Here is an 18693-nt window from a genome sequence, read left to right as displayed (position 1 = left end):
TTTATTTAGTTTCTCTGGCGAATTGATATGCGTGGAAAATATAGCACACCAGGATATTCCTCTTGGTTTATTCCCACAGGACAATACACACGGTAGACATATATATATATATGGATGCATATATTTAGACAATGTGCAGTAGGAGAATAACGTATAGCCAGTACGTATTTTCCAACAAATATACATGTGTGTTAAATTGTGCAGTGTGTAACACATTGTACAGTAGCAGCTTCTCTACTCGAGTTGGAGGTTCTATTGGTGTGTGCAGACGATATAAGCGCGTGTAATCGGTCCAGCAGTGTCGAGCATAGACATATATGTAGTGTGTACCAGACTTGGCTCGTCGCGTCACGAATTATTCCCTGAATACAGCTAGTCCATTAGTGTCATGTTCAGTGACCTGAGGCAGGCTTGACAGTGTCTCAACACACCCTGTTAATCCATGTTCAATTACATGCTTCTACAGAACTAAATTATCTAAATATAATTAAATTACTTATCTGTATTCAAAAATATTTATAATTTATTCTTTTATTTTTTTTTTAAATTATTGTTTTATTGACTGAAATCTCTGGTTTTAATACAGCGGCAAAAAAAGTCCCAGGTCGAGCGACTAGATAACACAGAATTCAAAAATAAACTGAATATTTACAAAAAAAAAAAAAAAAAATAATAATAATAAGTGATATTTGAATAAAATGGTAAATACAATTTCGGTTTTTTTTTATCATTTCACTGTAGAGCTATTGAGCCGAAATGTACCTGAAAGCAATTTTAACTTGGCGAAATTAAAATCGAGTTTACCTCCCTGTGGTTGTTGTTTATATTTATACGTATATATGTATGTATATATATTTTATTTTATATATATATATAAAATAGACAGATGTAGAGTATGAGGTGTTTACGTCTAACGCAGGTACACGCACTCTGACGCAAAAGAAGCGAATTGTAATTGAGTTGGTCGTTTCAAAGCGCCAAGTAATTATAAACGATGCCGTTATACTACTATGTATACTATAATACTGTATAGTAGTACTGTATATAGCAGAAACAAGACAGGCAGACTGGCAGACCGGCTTGTCTATCCTTTTCTTTCATCCCTTGGTTTCTACTACCGTGGCTTAATTAGATGTAACATGAAAACAAGCTCGTCTGAGATTTATAAATGGTCTTGGTACACCTCGACTAATGTTTGGGCTTATATATATTACCGCAAACTTTCTCATGAAATCTCATTCTAGACCTTTCATCAAATTATCTTAACATTAAAAAGCATATTTTTTAGTATGTAATTAAAATTTTATTTTATTGTCAAACAAGAAAATAAACAAAAACACTCATGATTGATTTCATTTTATATGCAAAATAGATAAGACCAAATACCTAAAGCTCTTTAAATAATTGGCTCGATAATAATCAACTAATGCATCAGATTCAATTTATTTAATAAATTCATAGATATTATATCACTTTGAAATATATAGTTTTTTATAATTATTTTAAGTATAAAATGAATATATTTAAACTATAAGTAATTAAAATAACTTTTTGAAATATTATTTCTATTAAAGTCGCGTTGAGATTAGTAATTACTATTAATGTACATTGCAATAAATAAAAACGATTGATCAGTATAATTATTTTTAACTGCGATAACACATACGGGCGTTGATTAAATATATAGCTCCATGTATGTATGTATATATTCATATATATAATAAGGATTATAGTGTAGATACATTGATTGGCAGACGAGATAAAAGTCATCGATAGACTGCTGTATGATTTACATCACATACATTTTATACTTGTCAATATATATATGTATATTCACACATATATAAATAATATATTTTCTGTATCACAGACGTAAATATTCGCTGGACTCTATTGGTGTAATCGCGTGCTCAGGGCTCCTTTCACTCATATCGCCACACGACTGAAATTATATTTATGTGCATGAACATATATATATGTATATGTTTATGTCAAACACAATATTTTTAGTGTTTTATGGACATGTATAAATGATAAAGTTTTAATTGAAATACAATATCCAAAGTTAGTTAAAATTAAAAATTATTTAACAAATCATTTATCATTAATTTTGTCCATTATTATGTCATACATATATAACGAATTTTATATAATTATATAATAAACCAGCAATACCTTCGAACGTCTCGCTGGGCGTCAATCAGTTTTTGAAGGATATAGATTTTTTAAGGTACAGATATTAATACATACTTAAAAGTTAGTGAAAAAAAATATACAGGAAGATCGGAACGTTTTTCGTGCAATGGGGAAAAGATCTACTGGATGACTGGATTTCTTAAACATTTTGCATATAAATGCTTGTATGTCAGCCGAAAATCTTAGGCAACTCCCAACCTCCGGAACTACTCCTCAAGCGGTCGAAGTACACGGAGAAGAAAATATAGTCAGAATGACTATCCACACGGAAAAAAAATTCGACGAAAAATTCCAATATTACTATCGTAATCCTGGACTATACTTTTATTATCTGTAACATTCAAATATATGATACGAAAATTTACAGTTTTTAAAAGATTTTTTACTATTCACTATCGTAATTTCATTAAGAGTTTATTGTAATCAATTCAATAAGAAATATTACAATGTTACTATCGTAAATAGTAAAAGAATAAAAAATAAGATTTAATTATACTATTTATTCTTTTATTCTTCCTTTTAATTTACAGTGCTGCCTCTATGTTTTTACAATACAAGCTACAAAAATTACGATAGTTGGATTGTAAATTTTCTGAAATGGTATAGTATATGCCATCTGAAGCGTTTACGTATGAAAGACAAGTGTTGTCACAAACCATGATGTGATGCTTGTATGAGTGTATATATATATATATAAATACAAATGATGACATCTACTTTGTCTGTATTATTTGTGGTTCAACTATATATATTTATAAATCAGTTCATCTTTATCCACAGTGTAGTGCAGAAATAGAGGTTATTATTCATGACGTTTTTCGGACAATTGTAAATAAGAAATTTAAAATAAAAACTGTACTTTCGTCATTACAAACCTACATAGATTGTGGAATATAATAATTTGGTGGTGTAAGTATAATTATTATTATTCAATTTTTATTAAACTTAATATTCTGTGGGTATATCGTATGATCCTGAAGTTGGCAGATAATTAGTAATTTTCGGATTTTTTTTTTCACCAAAGAAATTACAAAAAAAAAAAAACTAAAAAAATACACATGTAGAAAATTTAAAAAACTATGGGTGCAATTTTTTTAAATATTTTTTTTTTAATTATTTATCGTCTAAAAAAAAATCCAAAAATTATTAGATATCTGCTAACTTCAGTATCATGTATATCGTTCGTTTTAAAATCATTTATCTGGACAAGAAGTTTATTTTTATAAACAATTTAGTAGTATTTTGTGGTCATAGGATAAATGATTCTAAATGAATGAAAATTTATTTTTTCTAATAAATTCAATTCTCCTAATTTTGTTACAGGATAATCTTCATTTGTCGACAATGAATAATTTTACCCGGCTTTGCGAGAGGTAAAACATTTCAATAACCTCAAATTATGGACATTCAACATTTCTTTATGATACTTTATGAAGTTAGCAGACGCCTAATAATTTTTGGATTTTTTTAAAAATGATAAATTATAGAAAAAAAGTATTCGAAAAAATTGCACCTATGGTTTTTTAAATTTTCTACATGTGCGTATTTTGAATACAAATAAATGAGTTATTTATTCATAAATTTTATATATACCAAAAAAATATGTTTGAAAAAATATTAAATAAATGTTTTATTATTACTACTTCAACATGTTTTATTTTTATTTCGAGATTGTATTTTCCTTCTCAATTTAACTGTTAAAAAAAAAAAAAAAATTCCAAATGATAAATTTTTCTTTTTTATTAATTATAAGTTCTACTTTTTTAAGAAAATATATTTTACTCCATTGACTTCTAATTATTATTTTATATTTAAAGAAATTCTACATTACCGACTCATTCATTTTACGATAGTTGTATTAGAATTTATGTTAACACAACTTGTATAATTTACTCTATAGTATCTGATTTTTTCTTTCTGGTAGTAGTATAAATTATAAAATAAAAATTACGATAGTCTATTGTAAAAATTATTATTGAAAACTTATAGTCCAGCGTTACAATACTATATAATGAAAATTACGATAGTTAAATCGTAAAAAATCCGTGAATTTTTTTTCCGTGCAATGTATCCTCAAATGACGTATCGTCAGAATAACGATTCGTATACCTAATTTAGGAATACTCTCATAATAATTTAATAATCTATAGTATCGTTAAAGTAAAGATACGTTTTTGGGTTAGGTTAAGTATTCGTTTATTTAATTTAACAATACGACGAATAGCCTTTGTAACGATATGTAGTTTCGTTGATATAAGTATCTGTATTGCCAGCGTGAGGATCCGTATAGCTAAATTGGCTATACGTATCATCGTTCTCGGTTGCCGGATGCCTAAATACAGAGTTTGCGCAATAGTCATGTCAGCGATTCATAAAATGCCTAAAATAAGGATATGGATCGTCATTTTGACGATCCACTGTGAGGATACTCTGTATAGCTGAATTGGCTATACGGCGTATCGTTAAGTAAGATGACTATACAGCGTATAGCCATAGAATAGCGATACGTATACTTAATCTGACGATATTTTTCTCTCCGTGTACACAAATTATGTTCGTTTTCGTTGCGCGAAGGACGTTCTGATCTTCAGATACGTGAAAAAAAAGCTTGAATGAACTATTCATTTTTGGATGGAACTACTGATCTTTTAATCTTGCAGTATCAGTCTTATGTAGAAATATTCAGTATAGTTTCCGCGGTTTATTAGATGAAAAAAACATCCTTTCATTCATTAGTATTGAGTGCAGATGTCGCGGATGACTGTGAAATATAAAGACCAATTAACATTCTAAAGATTTTCCATAGGAATAATTGTAATTTATTCTTAATAGATCTTTAAATGCTTGTTCTTTTGATTGGAGATCGGTGTTAGAGTATAAAATTTTTAAATTTGATCTTCCGTCTATTATTGCGATTCAACAGATGTAGATCATCTGATAATTGAATTTCAAATAATAATAATTCCTGTAGATCCATTACTTCAAAGATTTATTAAAAACCAATTCGCCAGTAATTTGATTTTCAATTTAACTTGGCTAATTTCAAAATTCTTGGTACATATGTTATTTTTATCCTTAAATTTATGTTCTTAGTTCATATATTTTACAAAGATCTGCGTTTTATTTTTTAAATTTATTTTGTAGTGACATTTAGTTAATTAAATATTTCGATTTATTCGAAATAAATAGATAAATTATATACGATTTCTTTTCTTGAAAATTAAGAACAAAAATAACACAAGTGGTACTTTTTGATTTTATTCAAGCGAAATAAATGTACAAAAGCAAATTTAAAAAACTCCAAGTTCTCCTGCATAAATTAAATATAATAACCAGCCTAAAATCTTTTCTGAGCGATGCTGCATCGAATGGTGAAAGTTATACGTCAAAAACGTTTTGTAGTTTTCAAGTCATAGTGTTCCAAGAAAGAACCTTTTTTATTTTACGAACGTCGATTATATCCACGCATTTTTTTAAGTTTAATCTACAGATTAATTAAGATTTAATTCCCTGATTTTATGTGCTCAAATGAATTTCTATTTAGTTGATTGCATCCGTTTTCTCGTAAAGCTGTTGATGATCAGATGAGTATGCATTGCACCAGCAATGTTACGTATGTGAATGAATGTCTTTACGACTGAGTCTCTCAGTCTCTCAAAGTGTAATTCAACGTCTAACATGCCACTGTACTATTAATTGTCAGTCTCTAACAAGGATATTTGAATCGATACACGCTTCTATCCTTAATTAAATATAATTAATTAATCCTGTGAACTAGAAAGTAATATGTAGTAATTATTAATATATTTAAATATCCAACCAGGTAAATAAATTATCCGAAAATTTCAACTCTCGATATTTTTACTATTTAAATACTTGTTTTTAATAATAATTAGTATTATAAATAAATATTGAATGTAAATCAACGATTTGAATTGTAAATGACCATTTTATTTCTGTAAAGTTTATTTAATAACTTTAGCCGGATATATTAAATTAAATCAATATCAATATTACTAATTGCAAAGTTTCATTATTTATTGGAATATTGTCAAAACTTTTTAATTAAATACAATTTTTTATTTAAATATTCATGAGTTATAAAGTTATTTAAATAGTTAAATATTTATTATACCGATACTTCAATTCATATATATCAGTATTATTTTTAGATATTTTGTCAATTAACGTATCAATAATCATTACAATCAATTAAATAAAATTTACATAATTCCTTATCTTCAAAATTCCACTACATTAGTGTTTACCTGTAGTATTTCCTGTAACTTTTATTGTTGTTTTTCTTCTTTTTATTTTACAACTAATTTAATGCATTTGGCATAGCGCCAACCCTTGCATTCATGTCATTACTTGAAAAACAAATAACAAATTTTCGCACCAAACATTACCAGATTTTAACTTAACAATTACTACCGAGATTCACTAGCTCAACTTAAATAAAACTTGTAAACGTTATTTTTGAATTTCGCATTATTTTTAACTTTATCCGTCTAAAAATATAAATAATTGAAAATAATCAAAAACATCTTCTAGACGATAGAATTCATATGATCAAGGTAGTAGGATGTGATCATTTTTGTGATTGGTTATGTTGTACCATGAGATTGTAACGTTAATTGTTTATTTATATAATTTGTAAATCATTTTTTCATGATACCAGCATCGAAAATCAAAGTTTCAATGTCTTCACAGCCAGTCGAAACAAACTAATTTCAAGCCGATGCTGCAAACAACTGCTGGCGAATTCGTAATTCACAAATGTCTTCATACAGCGGACAGAAACATGCGTTTCTTCCCTTGGGAAGAAACACAACTGTTTCTGCTCGGTGTTAGTTATATTTAATGTTCATTGCAGCCTTATTACTCTCATTTGTTTACTTGTCACTTCAGTTTACTCATTTAATTTTTTAAGTGACAGTTTTAATTAACCAAATAAAATTACTAAAAAAGTGAGTGAAAATAATATTTTTGTCTTATTGACTGTTTAATAAGTGCCTGTACATCACATATTTCTCATTCTCTAACAGTTCTCCGCATCATCGGCTAGAAATTAACTTGTTTCTTACTGGCTGCTGACACTGAATTTTCAAGTTCCGATTCAGGTAATCGCGAAAAATGTGGTGTATGGCAGCCAACTTCATCCTAGTCTGAAATCGTCTTATTTCATCCCTTGTCACACAATATACTAATAATGACTTGTTTCAGTTGCTAAAGAAATCCCAATAAAGGGACGAAGCGTCCACTTTATGGCCAAAATTAAATTCTATTTTTTGAATTACTGCCCACCTCCCTATGATTTTACCATTTCATTTAAAATAATATTTATATTTTATAAAAGAAACATAATATGAGATTTAAAATAAATATTAAGCCAGCTTATTTATTTAACGAAGAATGTAAATAATTTTGTTCGTGAATAAAATTTATGTTAGTTTATATGTTAGTATAAACATTGAAGAATGTTAATAGTGTTGTATGTTGAACTCTATATATACATGTATATATAAATTCTTTCTACTATACTCTACTCATGTTTAGTCGATCCTCATGTGAATTTACCTCTCGCGACGTTCGTTCCGCTTGTCTAACTTTGCGTGGGTGTGAGTCGAGGGCATTTTACCTTTAACTCGTTTTAGCGCCACTTGGCTTCACATTGATACTATTATGTTTCCTATACGTGTAATCTCACATACAGAATACATATGTAGACACATTATATATATATTATATAAATGCGAATGCCCTCAAGTCATAGTCTACATTCATTTCAATTAGATTATTCGTCATTTTAATTGATAAATTGTTATTTCTTCATGACAATAATAATAATTATTAATTACACTATTGAGTCCAGAGGGCTTGATTATAATTACATGATAAGATCTATTAATAGAAATATTATTAATTTATTTATATTGCGAAATTAGTAAAAAAATTTTTTTTGCTTTGAAATTCATAGAGCAGTAAATCCGAGGAACACAAAAATTTTAATATAAATGTCCATTATAGCGGATAAAATTTGAGGAAAAAAAATAGGCAATAAATATTTATAAATAAAAAAAAAACGTTTTATAAATAATGTAAAAATTCATGCGAGCCATTACAAGGCATGACAAAAATTTCATATGACTAAGTATTGTCATCGGTCAAAATTTTTACTCTCGGCTCACAATAAAATTCATATTTTCTACTTTACTCTTCACCACATTGTTCGTAATATTTATAAAAAAAAAAAAAAAATGTTAAAAAGATTGACAGGCAATATTTCTAAAAATGTCACATTATTTAACGCTCCGCGCGTTAACGCGCTTTCATCATCGCTATTCTTTAATAAATATTTTTTTTCTTTATCCAGGTAATTAAATTGAAAACTTTTACGAGAGTTAAAAAATTACCCACAGTCAATGCAGTAAATGAAATTTCATAATTAAATATCACGATAATTTCTTAAACTTTTCGATTATTAAATTTTTTAAACTATTGACATTTTTATAATTAATTTTCATTTGTGAAAAATAAAAAGTTTTAAATCACTGAAAAATAATTAAAAATTTCTGATTAAAAAAATTGAATTATTGATTTATCAAACATATAATAATTATTATTATTTTTAATTTTTTCAGAAATTGCAAACAATCGCTGAGGACTTTTGTGGTCTAGACGTAAACACTCCACTCGGTGGACAGGAACCAATGACAGCAGTACCAGTACTAACTTTTCCGACATTGCTGACAGCAGTTGCTGCGACGTCGACCGGAGACTTTACTGTAGTTTTCATAGGCACTCGTGACGGTCACTTAAAGAAGGTAAGTTAAAAAGACTAGACCATGAAAATATAAATACTTAAACATATATATTTAACCTGTCATCAACCTCGCAATTATACATAAACCGGTCATTTAAACATCCCTAACAACAGTAATAAAGATAAAACAAACTAAAAAAAAAAAAGTTAAATAAAATTGCGTGTAAAAGAAAAAAGATACAAAAAGGTTCTACGATACAAGACTTGTATCTCTCCCTACTATCCCTCCCCCTTTCTTTGTACATCGCCGGAAGGATCTTGAGAAAGCCTCAAGCCTTGATGTAATTTAGCAACGATGTACTACGAGCAATGTTACCGGCACCATGCTCGTGGCTTTGCCAACGCCCGCGTTCTTCGACCAGGACGTGCTCTATTGCTCCATTACTAAGTTTACCAGCCCAACCGACCGACCATCCAACCCACAAGAGTCTCGTGCACGTAACATCCACTACATTGATAATAAAAAAAAAAAAAAAAGTATATATATTTAAGACATTGAAAGCTAGTGAGAGGTGAATATCGTGTCCGTAAAACCCTTTAAATGTCTACGTGAACTGACAAAAACATCTCCATTAATGTCTTCCTGGTACTTAACAGTTTTCCTTTTTATATTATGCTAAAAAATTTATCACTGATGGCATTTTAAAACAGTTAAAAAATTTCTACTCTGTAAAAAATTTCGGTGTAAAAATGGACCCGGAGAACTTTACACGGCCGTTTACTCTCTAAACATGAATAAGTGAATATTCACTAATTCAGAGTGCTAATCGAACCTCTTTTAGGAATTAGTGGTTCGATTTGCACTCTGAATTAATGAATATTCACTTATTTTCTCTATTTTTACTTATTTATGGTTAGAGAGTAGTGTAAAATTCTCTCGGTGTAAATTTTCCATCCGTGTAATTTTAACACGGTGTAATCTACTTTCTTAACACCATTCCGTGTTACTCGTTGTAATTTTGATTAATGAGCAACAAACAATCATTGAATATTTTCAATTACAATTATTTTATTTAGATATTAAATAGTATTTTGAACATTTACATATTTTTATGATTAATTTTCTTAACGCAAAATTATCATGAGTTATACATTTACACGTTTGGCGGTGGAAAAATTTGAACCCTAATCCGGTGTCGTGGTTTTCAGTGCCCGTAAACTTTGAATATGGGTCATTAGCGGCCGCTGCTTATTTAACTATGTTATTCTGTAAGGAAAAATCTAAATAAATTCGTAGGTCTTCTTTGGACTTCTAACTATGCGATAGAGTTGTTGCCAGCCCCGAAAATTCCTTTTTCAATAAACATTTTCATCAAAATTCCGAGGCATGTAGGCTGTTTACAGTAGAATATTTGGACCCAAACGACCCATGTTCAACCGATTAGGGTTAAATTCACACCGCCTAAATTTAACGCCGAGTTTGGTGTAATTTTTACACCGATACATTTGCACTACACCGGGTCAAAACAATTTTTCACAATGTAAGTCTCACCTTGAGCGTAATTTTTATTTAAATTTAATTTATAATAAATTGAATAGTTAGTTAATTGATGAAGAATGATTTAAAGTACATATTTACATTGCTATAAGAAAATTAAATATAATGTGTCGGGAGATATGAATTGAATTGAATGAAATTGAAGACAAAGAATTTATAATATGAACAAGATGAAACGAGAGTCTAGTTACATGGTGATTACATGCATGTCGGAACGTTTTGCTCAATGAGATAGAAAGAGAGATAAATAGATAGAGAAAACACTACGCGGCATTTGATTCATTGCCGCGCCCTGAAGGTAATCGCGAGGCGATTGTGATTAATTAATGAACGCGCGTAGGTAGTCCGGAACTGTAGTTGTAGTTGTTGTTGTTGTTGTTTTTGTTTTTGTTTTTGTTGTTGTTGATGGTACGGCAAAAGCATACACGAGTTTAGTCGAGAGAGGATAGGAGAGGATAGGAGAGGATAGGAGAGACGGGCATGCATACTCACTGTCTCGTTGATATATCTGTGCATCTCCCCCGCGAGAGTTTACTTTCATGGGAAAATTCATAGAGAAATGCATATATACTATTATTTATACTTGTGTATATCATTTTATATATTCAATGGAGTGAGTTAATACACGTATACATATATATGTATGTAAATGTTCAAAGTATATGTAAAGAGTGTAATTATTTCTGGTAATCATGTTGATTGAATTATGTGTTCTGCTAAAGCATCATTAGTAAATTATTCTTGTCCTTTAGCTTTTTACCATAAATTGAATAATTGTTTTATGTTTTTATTTATTTGAGTGATAAATTATTTTATTATTATTGATGAAAACAAAAAAAAAAATTTAAGTAATGTGATATTATATTTTTATTGAGATATTATTTTACTAAAGATAAATTTACCAATTAACCTTAAGCATTTTATTATTTATAGCCAAGTCATTAATCATCTGTAGTGTAAAAATATTATTTAAAAATACGCTAGTGATCAAATATATATTTTATTACTTTATAATGAAGCTTTGAACAGCCATAATGCCAATGACCTTTTTTCATTTTGACCTGTGATTTATTAAAAAGTGCTGGTATTTAAAAGGGTGAAAAAAAGTCCGATTGTTTGAAACAATTTAAAAAATTTTTATTTAATAAATAATAATATACTACTAGTATTGATATTTTTTAACAATTGATTGTTTTGTTTTTATAAATAATAGAAATAAAAAATAGTTTTATTTTTTGTGTATGAATTCGATTATATAAAATATGATTGATTGAATATAAAAAATATATCGAGGTTAAAACTGATTTGTTAATTTTTATACTGCTGTCAAGAGAAAAAAAAAATATATATATAAATTTACTACAATGAATAAAAAACACAAAACATGGATTCAAAACAAAAAAAAACAAAAATAAAAGTGTCAATTGAGTTAAATTTACGACAAGTGACAGTCGGATGTCAACTACAATAATTGTCGGAGCGATGAGTTCGCGATTGCAATTAATTATCCACGAACACGCGTGTCGAGTCTTTTAACAACCAAAAAAAAAGGCAATTCAAGAATTTAATAATCCATTTTAATATTATCTTTTTTTCCACTGAAACACTTTATTCAATTTATTACTATCAATATTTTAAATAAATTCTCATTATTGCTATCATAAATAAATAATTAAATCTCATCTCATCGCATCGCATCTCATTTGATCCCATCTCATGAATTAAATTTATTGGAGAAACAAGACCCGAGTACCAGGCTGTCGCATGAACTTGATGCATGGTCCCACATATCTGCTGGTCCCGGAAGGATTATTAATTAATGATCGAGCCCTCTCTTTCCCAGTTTACCGCGCGTTCGACCGCAAGTGCCGACTCATTTGGCTGAGCTGCGGTTCAGAGGTCACAGGGAGATGCCACGATCTACGACCACAGTAGATTCGACGAGCTACGTGACCGCTCGAGTGCCGCATAACTCGAATCGCGTACTCTGATATCACCCTCCCGTTATCTCTATACATTGCGGACTTTGTTTATAATCTCTGACGCTTTATTCAAAGCCAATTCTAAAACTAATTCATTCCTGTGTCATATCATCTCTGATTATCGATCATATAATCATACCAATACCAATACCATTGTCTACATTTTTTTTTTTTTTTTTAATTAAATAATTCGAAAGCTCTGCAACTGATCCTCTTGTGACAATTAACCTAATCTGATTATTTTCAAATTGAAAATTCATTATTTCAATACTTGACATCATGGCTAGTGTCATTTTAATTAATGTTCTGTATAAATTACTGCTAATTCAAATATTTTATTATAAATGACAACCTCATATATTGGTATTGATATTTGATAAATTTTACAGTTTTCAAAGGATATTGATTTATGATGATGAAATTAATAATCCATATATTTAAAAATTATTGAAAAAAAAAAGCTTAAATGAACTATTCATTTTTAGATGGAACTGCTGATCTTCTAATCTTGTGGTATCAGTCTCGTGTAGAAATATTCAGTAGTTTCCGCGGTTAATAAGATGGAAAAAACTTCTTTTCATTTATTAGTATTGAGTGCAGATGTCGCGGACGACTGTGAAATATAAAGACCAATTAACATTCCAAAGACTTTTCATAGGAATAATTATAATTTATTCTTAATAGATCTTTAAATGCTTGTTCTTCAGATTGGAGATCGGTGTTAGAGTATAAAATTTTTAAATTTGATCTTCCGTCTATTATTGCGATTCAACAGATGTAGATCATCTGATAATTGAATTTTAAATAATAATAATTCCTGTAGATCCATTATTCTAAAGATTTATTAAAAACCAATTCGCCAGTAATTTGATTTGCAATTTAACTTGGCTAATTTAAAAATTCTGAGTACATACATTATTCTCATCCTTAAATTTATGTTCTTAGTTCATATATTTTACGAAGATCTGTGTTTTATTTTTTAAATTTATTTCGTAGTGACATTTAGTTAATTATAAATATTTCGGTTTATTCGAAATAATTAGATAAATTATATGCGATTTCTTTTCTTGAAAATGAAGAACAAAAATAACACGAATGGTATTTTTTGTTTTTATTCAAGCGAAATAAATATATAGAAGCAAATTTAAAAAAAAATTAATTAAACACGCATGAATTAAATATCATAAATAACCTTAAATTTTTTTTGAACGTTGCTGCATTGAATGGTGAAAGTACCGTGTCGAAGTTTCGTAGTTTTTGAATTATTAGCGCTCCAAAAAAAAGAGCCTTTTCATTTTATAAGCATAGATCAATAACGACAACGATGCGATAGTATAAAATATTTAAAAAAAAAAAATATCTTTGATATATCGTCGGACGTCATAAATTGCTATTACTTGTCGATTTATTTAATAAGATAAACTTTATTGCAGTATTATATAAACTGCAAGCCTCAGTATATTTTATTTGTCTTAGAGTTAATGGCACTGCTTCGATAAATCCGTAGTTTATAAACTAGTGCTTAAAGTTGATTTACTCGTATTTAACTTTATTTATTTCAATTAAATTTTTTTTATTCACCTATTTCTGTCCCTATTACCGTTCTATTTTTATTCTTAATTATTTTTTTTACAATTAATTAACTCACCATTTCGCTAAATATCGGGTTTTAAAAAAATATAAGCCCGTATTAATCTTTTAATTCTTATTCGATCTTAATCCCTCAATCATTTGGATAATTACAGTAATTAGCGATCCACGTTTAAATTACTCCGTTCATACGAGCTAGCAACGACAATTAAAAAAATAAAAGCTAATAAATATAGTATATTTCATATTTAAAAGTAATTTTAAATTATAGTCACTCCAATTTTCGATAATGGACAAACGATTTTTTTCATTTTACTCTTTTATACATTACATGTAGCACAATATGCATTATATATGTATATACATATATTAGGATGTGAGCTCAAACACATAATAGTACTAAAATGAAAAAGCATGCTTGTACACGTGTACTCACGTGAACATGTTTCTTTGTTCATCAGCGGGTTTAAACCCATCGCAGAGTGTATATACATGTCGTAATTTTTTTCCGTCATATCAACAGAGGGTGAAAGAGTTGAGTAGTGGATACAACAGAAAACGACGGATGATCGATCACGTTAAAATTACTACGGATTTATTTTTTTTTTTTATTTTTTTATTTCTCTCTTACTCCCTTTATCAGGACCGAAATTTTATTTTTTTTCTACAAAAATTTTGTTGTTTTAATTGGACGCATTGACTGTGTGAACCTCACAAATTCGCATGCATCAAGTACGTTATTTATTTTTTTTTATTTTTACTTTGCAAATATTTTTTTAAATTCAACTAACCAATGCGAGTCAAACTCCAAACGTCACTGGATGACGTGTTTTAATATTAAATCAATACTATCACACTTTCACGATCAATATAGCTGCATATATCTATATATAAACATGTAAATTTAAATTTCAAACTTAATATTATTCAAAAATTATTCAGCTTCGGAAAAATATTTAGTTTTTTAAATAAAATGAAATGTTTGAAGTCATGTAAAAAACATTTTTCATTACGCTAAACTTTTACATATAAGATAATATAATTTGAAGTCAGCATTTTAAACTTTGAGAAAATTTAATAGTTGAAATAATTCTTAACTTTTATTTTGTGTAATCGCATTTTTTAAATTAAAAATTAATTTGTATGGAACTTTCTGTGAAATATTCAAAAAATTTCAGATTCATAGCAAAAAAAGATTTCTTGGCGCAAGAAAAATTTTGCATTATGAAATGAAATCAAAAATTTCCTTAGGACTAGGAAAATTTTTTGACGCAAAAAATTTTCTCTCGCTTCAATGTTTTTCTCGGCTCAAGAAAATTTTAGTTTTTAATTTATAATTCAAAAATTTTGCAAGACAAGTAAAAATTTTTCGCACCTAGAAATCCTTCTTTACTGTTTGCGTTTGTTAAAGTGATTCCATATTTTCTTACTTCTTAAAGCTTTTTAAACTCTAAAATTTAGATTAAAATTTCTCAAATAATTTTTTTTCATCGTTTATTTTATTCATGCTGAACAGTATAAAAATAATTGAAAAATTTCAATTTTTCCATTAGTTGAGAATTTAAAAAGTATGGAAAAGTGGAAAATTCAGCAGCGTAAATTCGAAACCCCGACGCAGCGTTTATCATTTTCACATCCTCATAACTCACTGAGAAATTGAGATATGTCCATTTTTTCCATTTTCAATTTCTATTTTTACAAATCTATTGTAAAAAACAAATCACACTCCTGCAGTCAATGAAAAATTGTTTACAAAACAAAATAAAGATAACCACCTCTTCATATTTACCTTCAAACTCAATTATTATTTTCCTTTTTCAATTGAATGGGTAAAAAAAAAAATTAAAAATTGTAAACTCGAAGATCGAAGTTTTTTTGAAATTTGGAAATTTTTCATAGTGAAAGTTATTCGAACGTTTCTTTCTTTTACACCGGTATCGTAGATTAAATCTAAATATTATATTATCCTTGATTTTATCTAGGATTAAAGCGTACTCCTTTTACTTTTAACTTGACGAGATTAATTTATCTATTGGGAGGTTTAAAATTATATAGCAGGAGAATGTTATTTCTCGGTTGATCTTACAACCACAAGAATAGTCTCCTTACATAATTGATGTACATTCACAGTAAAATGCCGACTCACTTTAAAACTATACGAGCGTCTTGTACACTTGAGCGCTATAAATAAATGTTTTAATACATAAATAATGAATGTAAGGTCTAATCGTGAATTTACAATCGTGCTAAAAATTGAATTACACTTTTAAAGTTCATACATTTCTTTATTATAATTTTTTTGTTATACATTATTTTGATGGAATGAAAACTATCTACTGCACACCTCAAGCGCGAAGCTTTATGAACGGATTTTCTTTTCCTAAATATTTTACTCATACGAAAATATTGCTACACTCTTTTAATTACACCTAAATACGTCTAATTGTATACTACAATATAGAGAATTCATTAAGGAACAATTTGCACCTAATATTAAGTCGATTCGTTATTTAATTAATTTGAAAATTATCATTTTAGTTCAAAAAACCAGTGCTGTCAATTGTTATGTATGAATCATCGTAAACACGATAACTCTCAATAGACAAAATTAATCGGCCCAACTTTTTTTTTATTATCTTTGAAATTTTCATTACAAGAACCCTACGAAAATCACTCCAAATCTTTTTAGCTTAATTATAATTAATTACAAACGTAAAAGTGATTATTCACGAAAAATTTAGCTGCCATTTTTTTAAATTTTTAATGTTGTTATTATTTTTTTCCTTTTTTTACTCCATCAACCACTGGCAGCAGCACTAGCGTAACAGCAAGATTAAAAAAAACGACATCGAAGATAAAAAGGCGGGATATTTAAAAAAAATTTTAATCAGAAAAAAAATTAAACTCATAATTCACAAATTGAATAAAAATTCATAATAAAAAAAATGTAATATTACAATATAAAAGTAATGATTAAAAATAAAATGAGCGAATGAGGTGCTCTTTTGAATTTTCCAACAGTTTTTTTTTTATTTGTATTTAATAAAGGAATAATTATAAGTGCAAGTACAAAATTACAAGATGTAAAAGTCTTATCTAAAATGTGTAGAGCACACAAGCCTCCTTCGTTAATGGTTAAAGTTTGCTAGAACAACGCGTTGAATTGCCAAGTTCAATTGAGTTTGGTTGATCGAGCAAGAACCTCCTTGACGCAGGATTAATTACTCAAAATTAAACGATTAACTCATGAGAAAATTTATTTATTTTTATATAATTTTCTTTACTGTAATTTAATTTAGATTTTTTTTTCTAACTTTAATATAAATTACTTAGGAAAATAAATAAATGAATAAATTTACTTGAAAAGAACATCTGAAAACTTTTAACAGAGATTTCTAATTTATTTTAATAACTTGAAATTACTTTACTCCGCTCTTGTTAATTTTTCATTAAGTTGATTCGTGTGTATCTAGTTTTTAATTGTATGATTGCCCTTTTTTTTTTTCTTTTTTGTCAAGAAACATTTAAATATAAATATTAGTTTTATTATATGGATTTTTTTAATTAGTAAAGAAAAGACAGATGGAAAAATGAGAGCACAAAAAAAAGTACACATTTTTTTTCTGAACAAGTTAAATATTTGCTTCAATTTCATGAAAATCTTACGAATTTCCATCGGTTTTTGAAAATTATTCTTTTCAAATTTTCGGGGTGATTAAATATCTTAAAAAATCAATTAAGAAGTATGATGTTTATTACAATTAAAAAATTGAAATGTAAAAAAAACTAAGCTTAAAAAAAAAATCTAGAGTATCTTAAATAATTGAAAAATAATTCTGAAAGTACAAAAATACTATGAAATATGTACCTGAAGATCGGAACGTTTTTCGCGGAAAGAAAATAAAAAAACAAAGTGAAAAGTAAAAAATCTACTGAATCTAGATTTCCAAAATGTTTTACACGGATGCTAGTACGTCAACTGAAAATTGCAGACACCCCCAATTATCCCTTAAGTCACCTCAAGCAGTCGAATTACGTGAATTTTTTTCATTTTCGTTGCACGAAAAACGTTCCGATCTTCAGATACATTTCCAGGTCATAATATCTAGCCTCAATCTAGCCTCATCGAACCCAGGTAAGCCTCAATCCAGCCTCACTGAGTAAAAAAAGCATTTTGAGCCTCAAATAATGCTCACAGAGCCTCAATAAGCCTCAGATAATGCTTACAGGGCCTCAATGAGTCTTAAATGGTGATCAAAGAGCCTCAAATAATACTAATAGAATTTAAATTACATAGTCGAGACTAGGTTCATTTGAGATTCATCGAGGCTTATTGATGATCTTTGAGCATCATTTGAGGCTCTGTGAGCATTATTTGAGGCTCAAAATGCTTTTTTTTACTCAGTGAGGCTGGATTGAGGCTTACTTGAGTTCGATGAGGCTAGATATTATGACCCGGGTTATTAAATATCATTTTAAAAAAGAAAAACTCTTGGGTACCCCATTTTGCTTTGTCCTTTATTTTATTTAATAACAAAAAAAATTACAAACTTAAATCTTCAAGTATAAATATCATTTCTACAAAATAAAATATTAAAGGA

General features: G+C 28.2%; 1 protein-coding gene across 2 annotated transcripts in view; it reads left to right on the top strand.

The window, feature by feature from the left end:
• Positions 1–18693, top strand: part of LOC130666912 (plexin-A4) — a 163984-nt gene that overhangs the window by 102886 nt on the left and 42405 nt on the right. For both annotated transcript variants that reach the window (XM_057468237.1, XM_057468236.1), the window contains one exon: positions 8841–9023. In XM_057468237.1, the coding sequence (XP_057324220.1) occupies positions 8841–9023 (183 nt within the window). The remainder of the gene's footprint in view (positions 1–8840; positions 9024–18693) is intronic.

This window comes from Microplitis mediator, chromosome 4, assembly GCF_029852145.1.
Source record: "Microplitis mediator isolate UGA2020A chromosome 4, iyMicMedi2.1, whole genome shotgun sequence".
Taxonomy (NCBI): Eukaryota; Metazoa; Arthropoda; class Insecta; order Hymenoptera; family Braconidae; genus Microplitis; species Microplitis mediator.
This window is presented reverse-complemented; position numbering and strand designations above follow the sequence as displayed.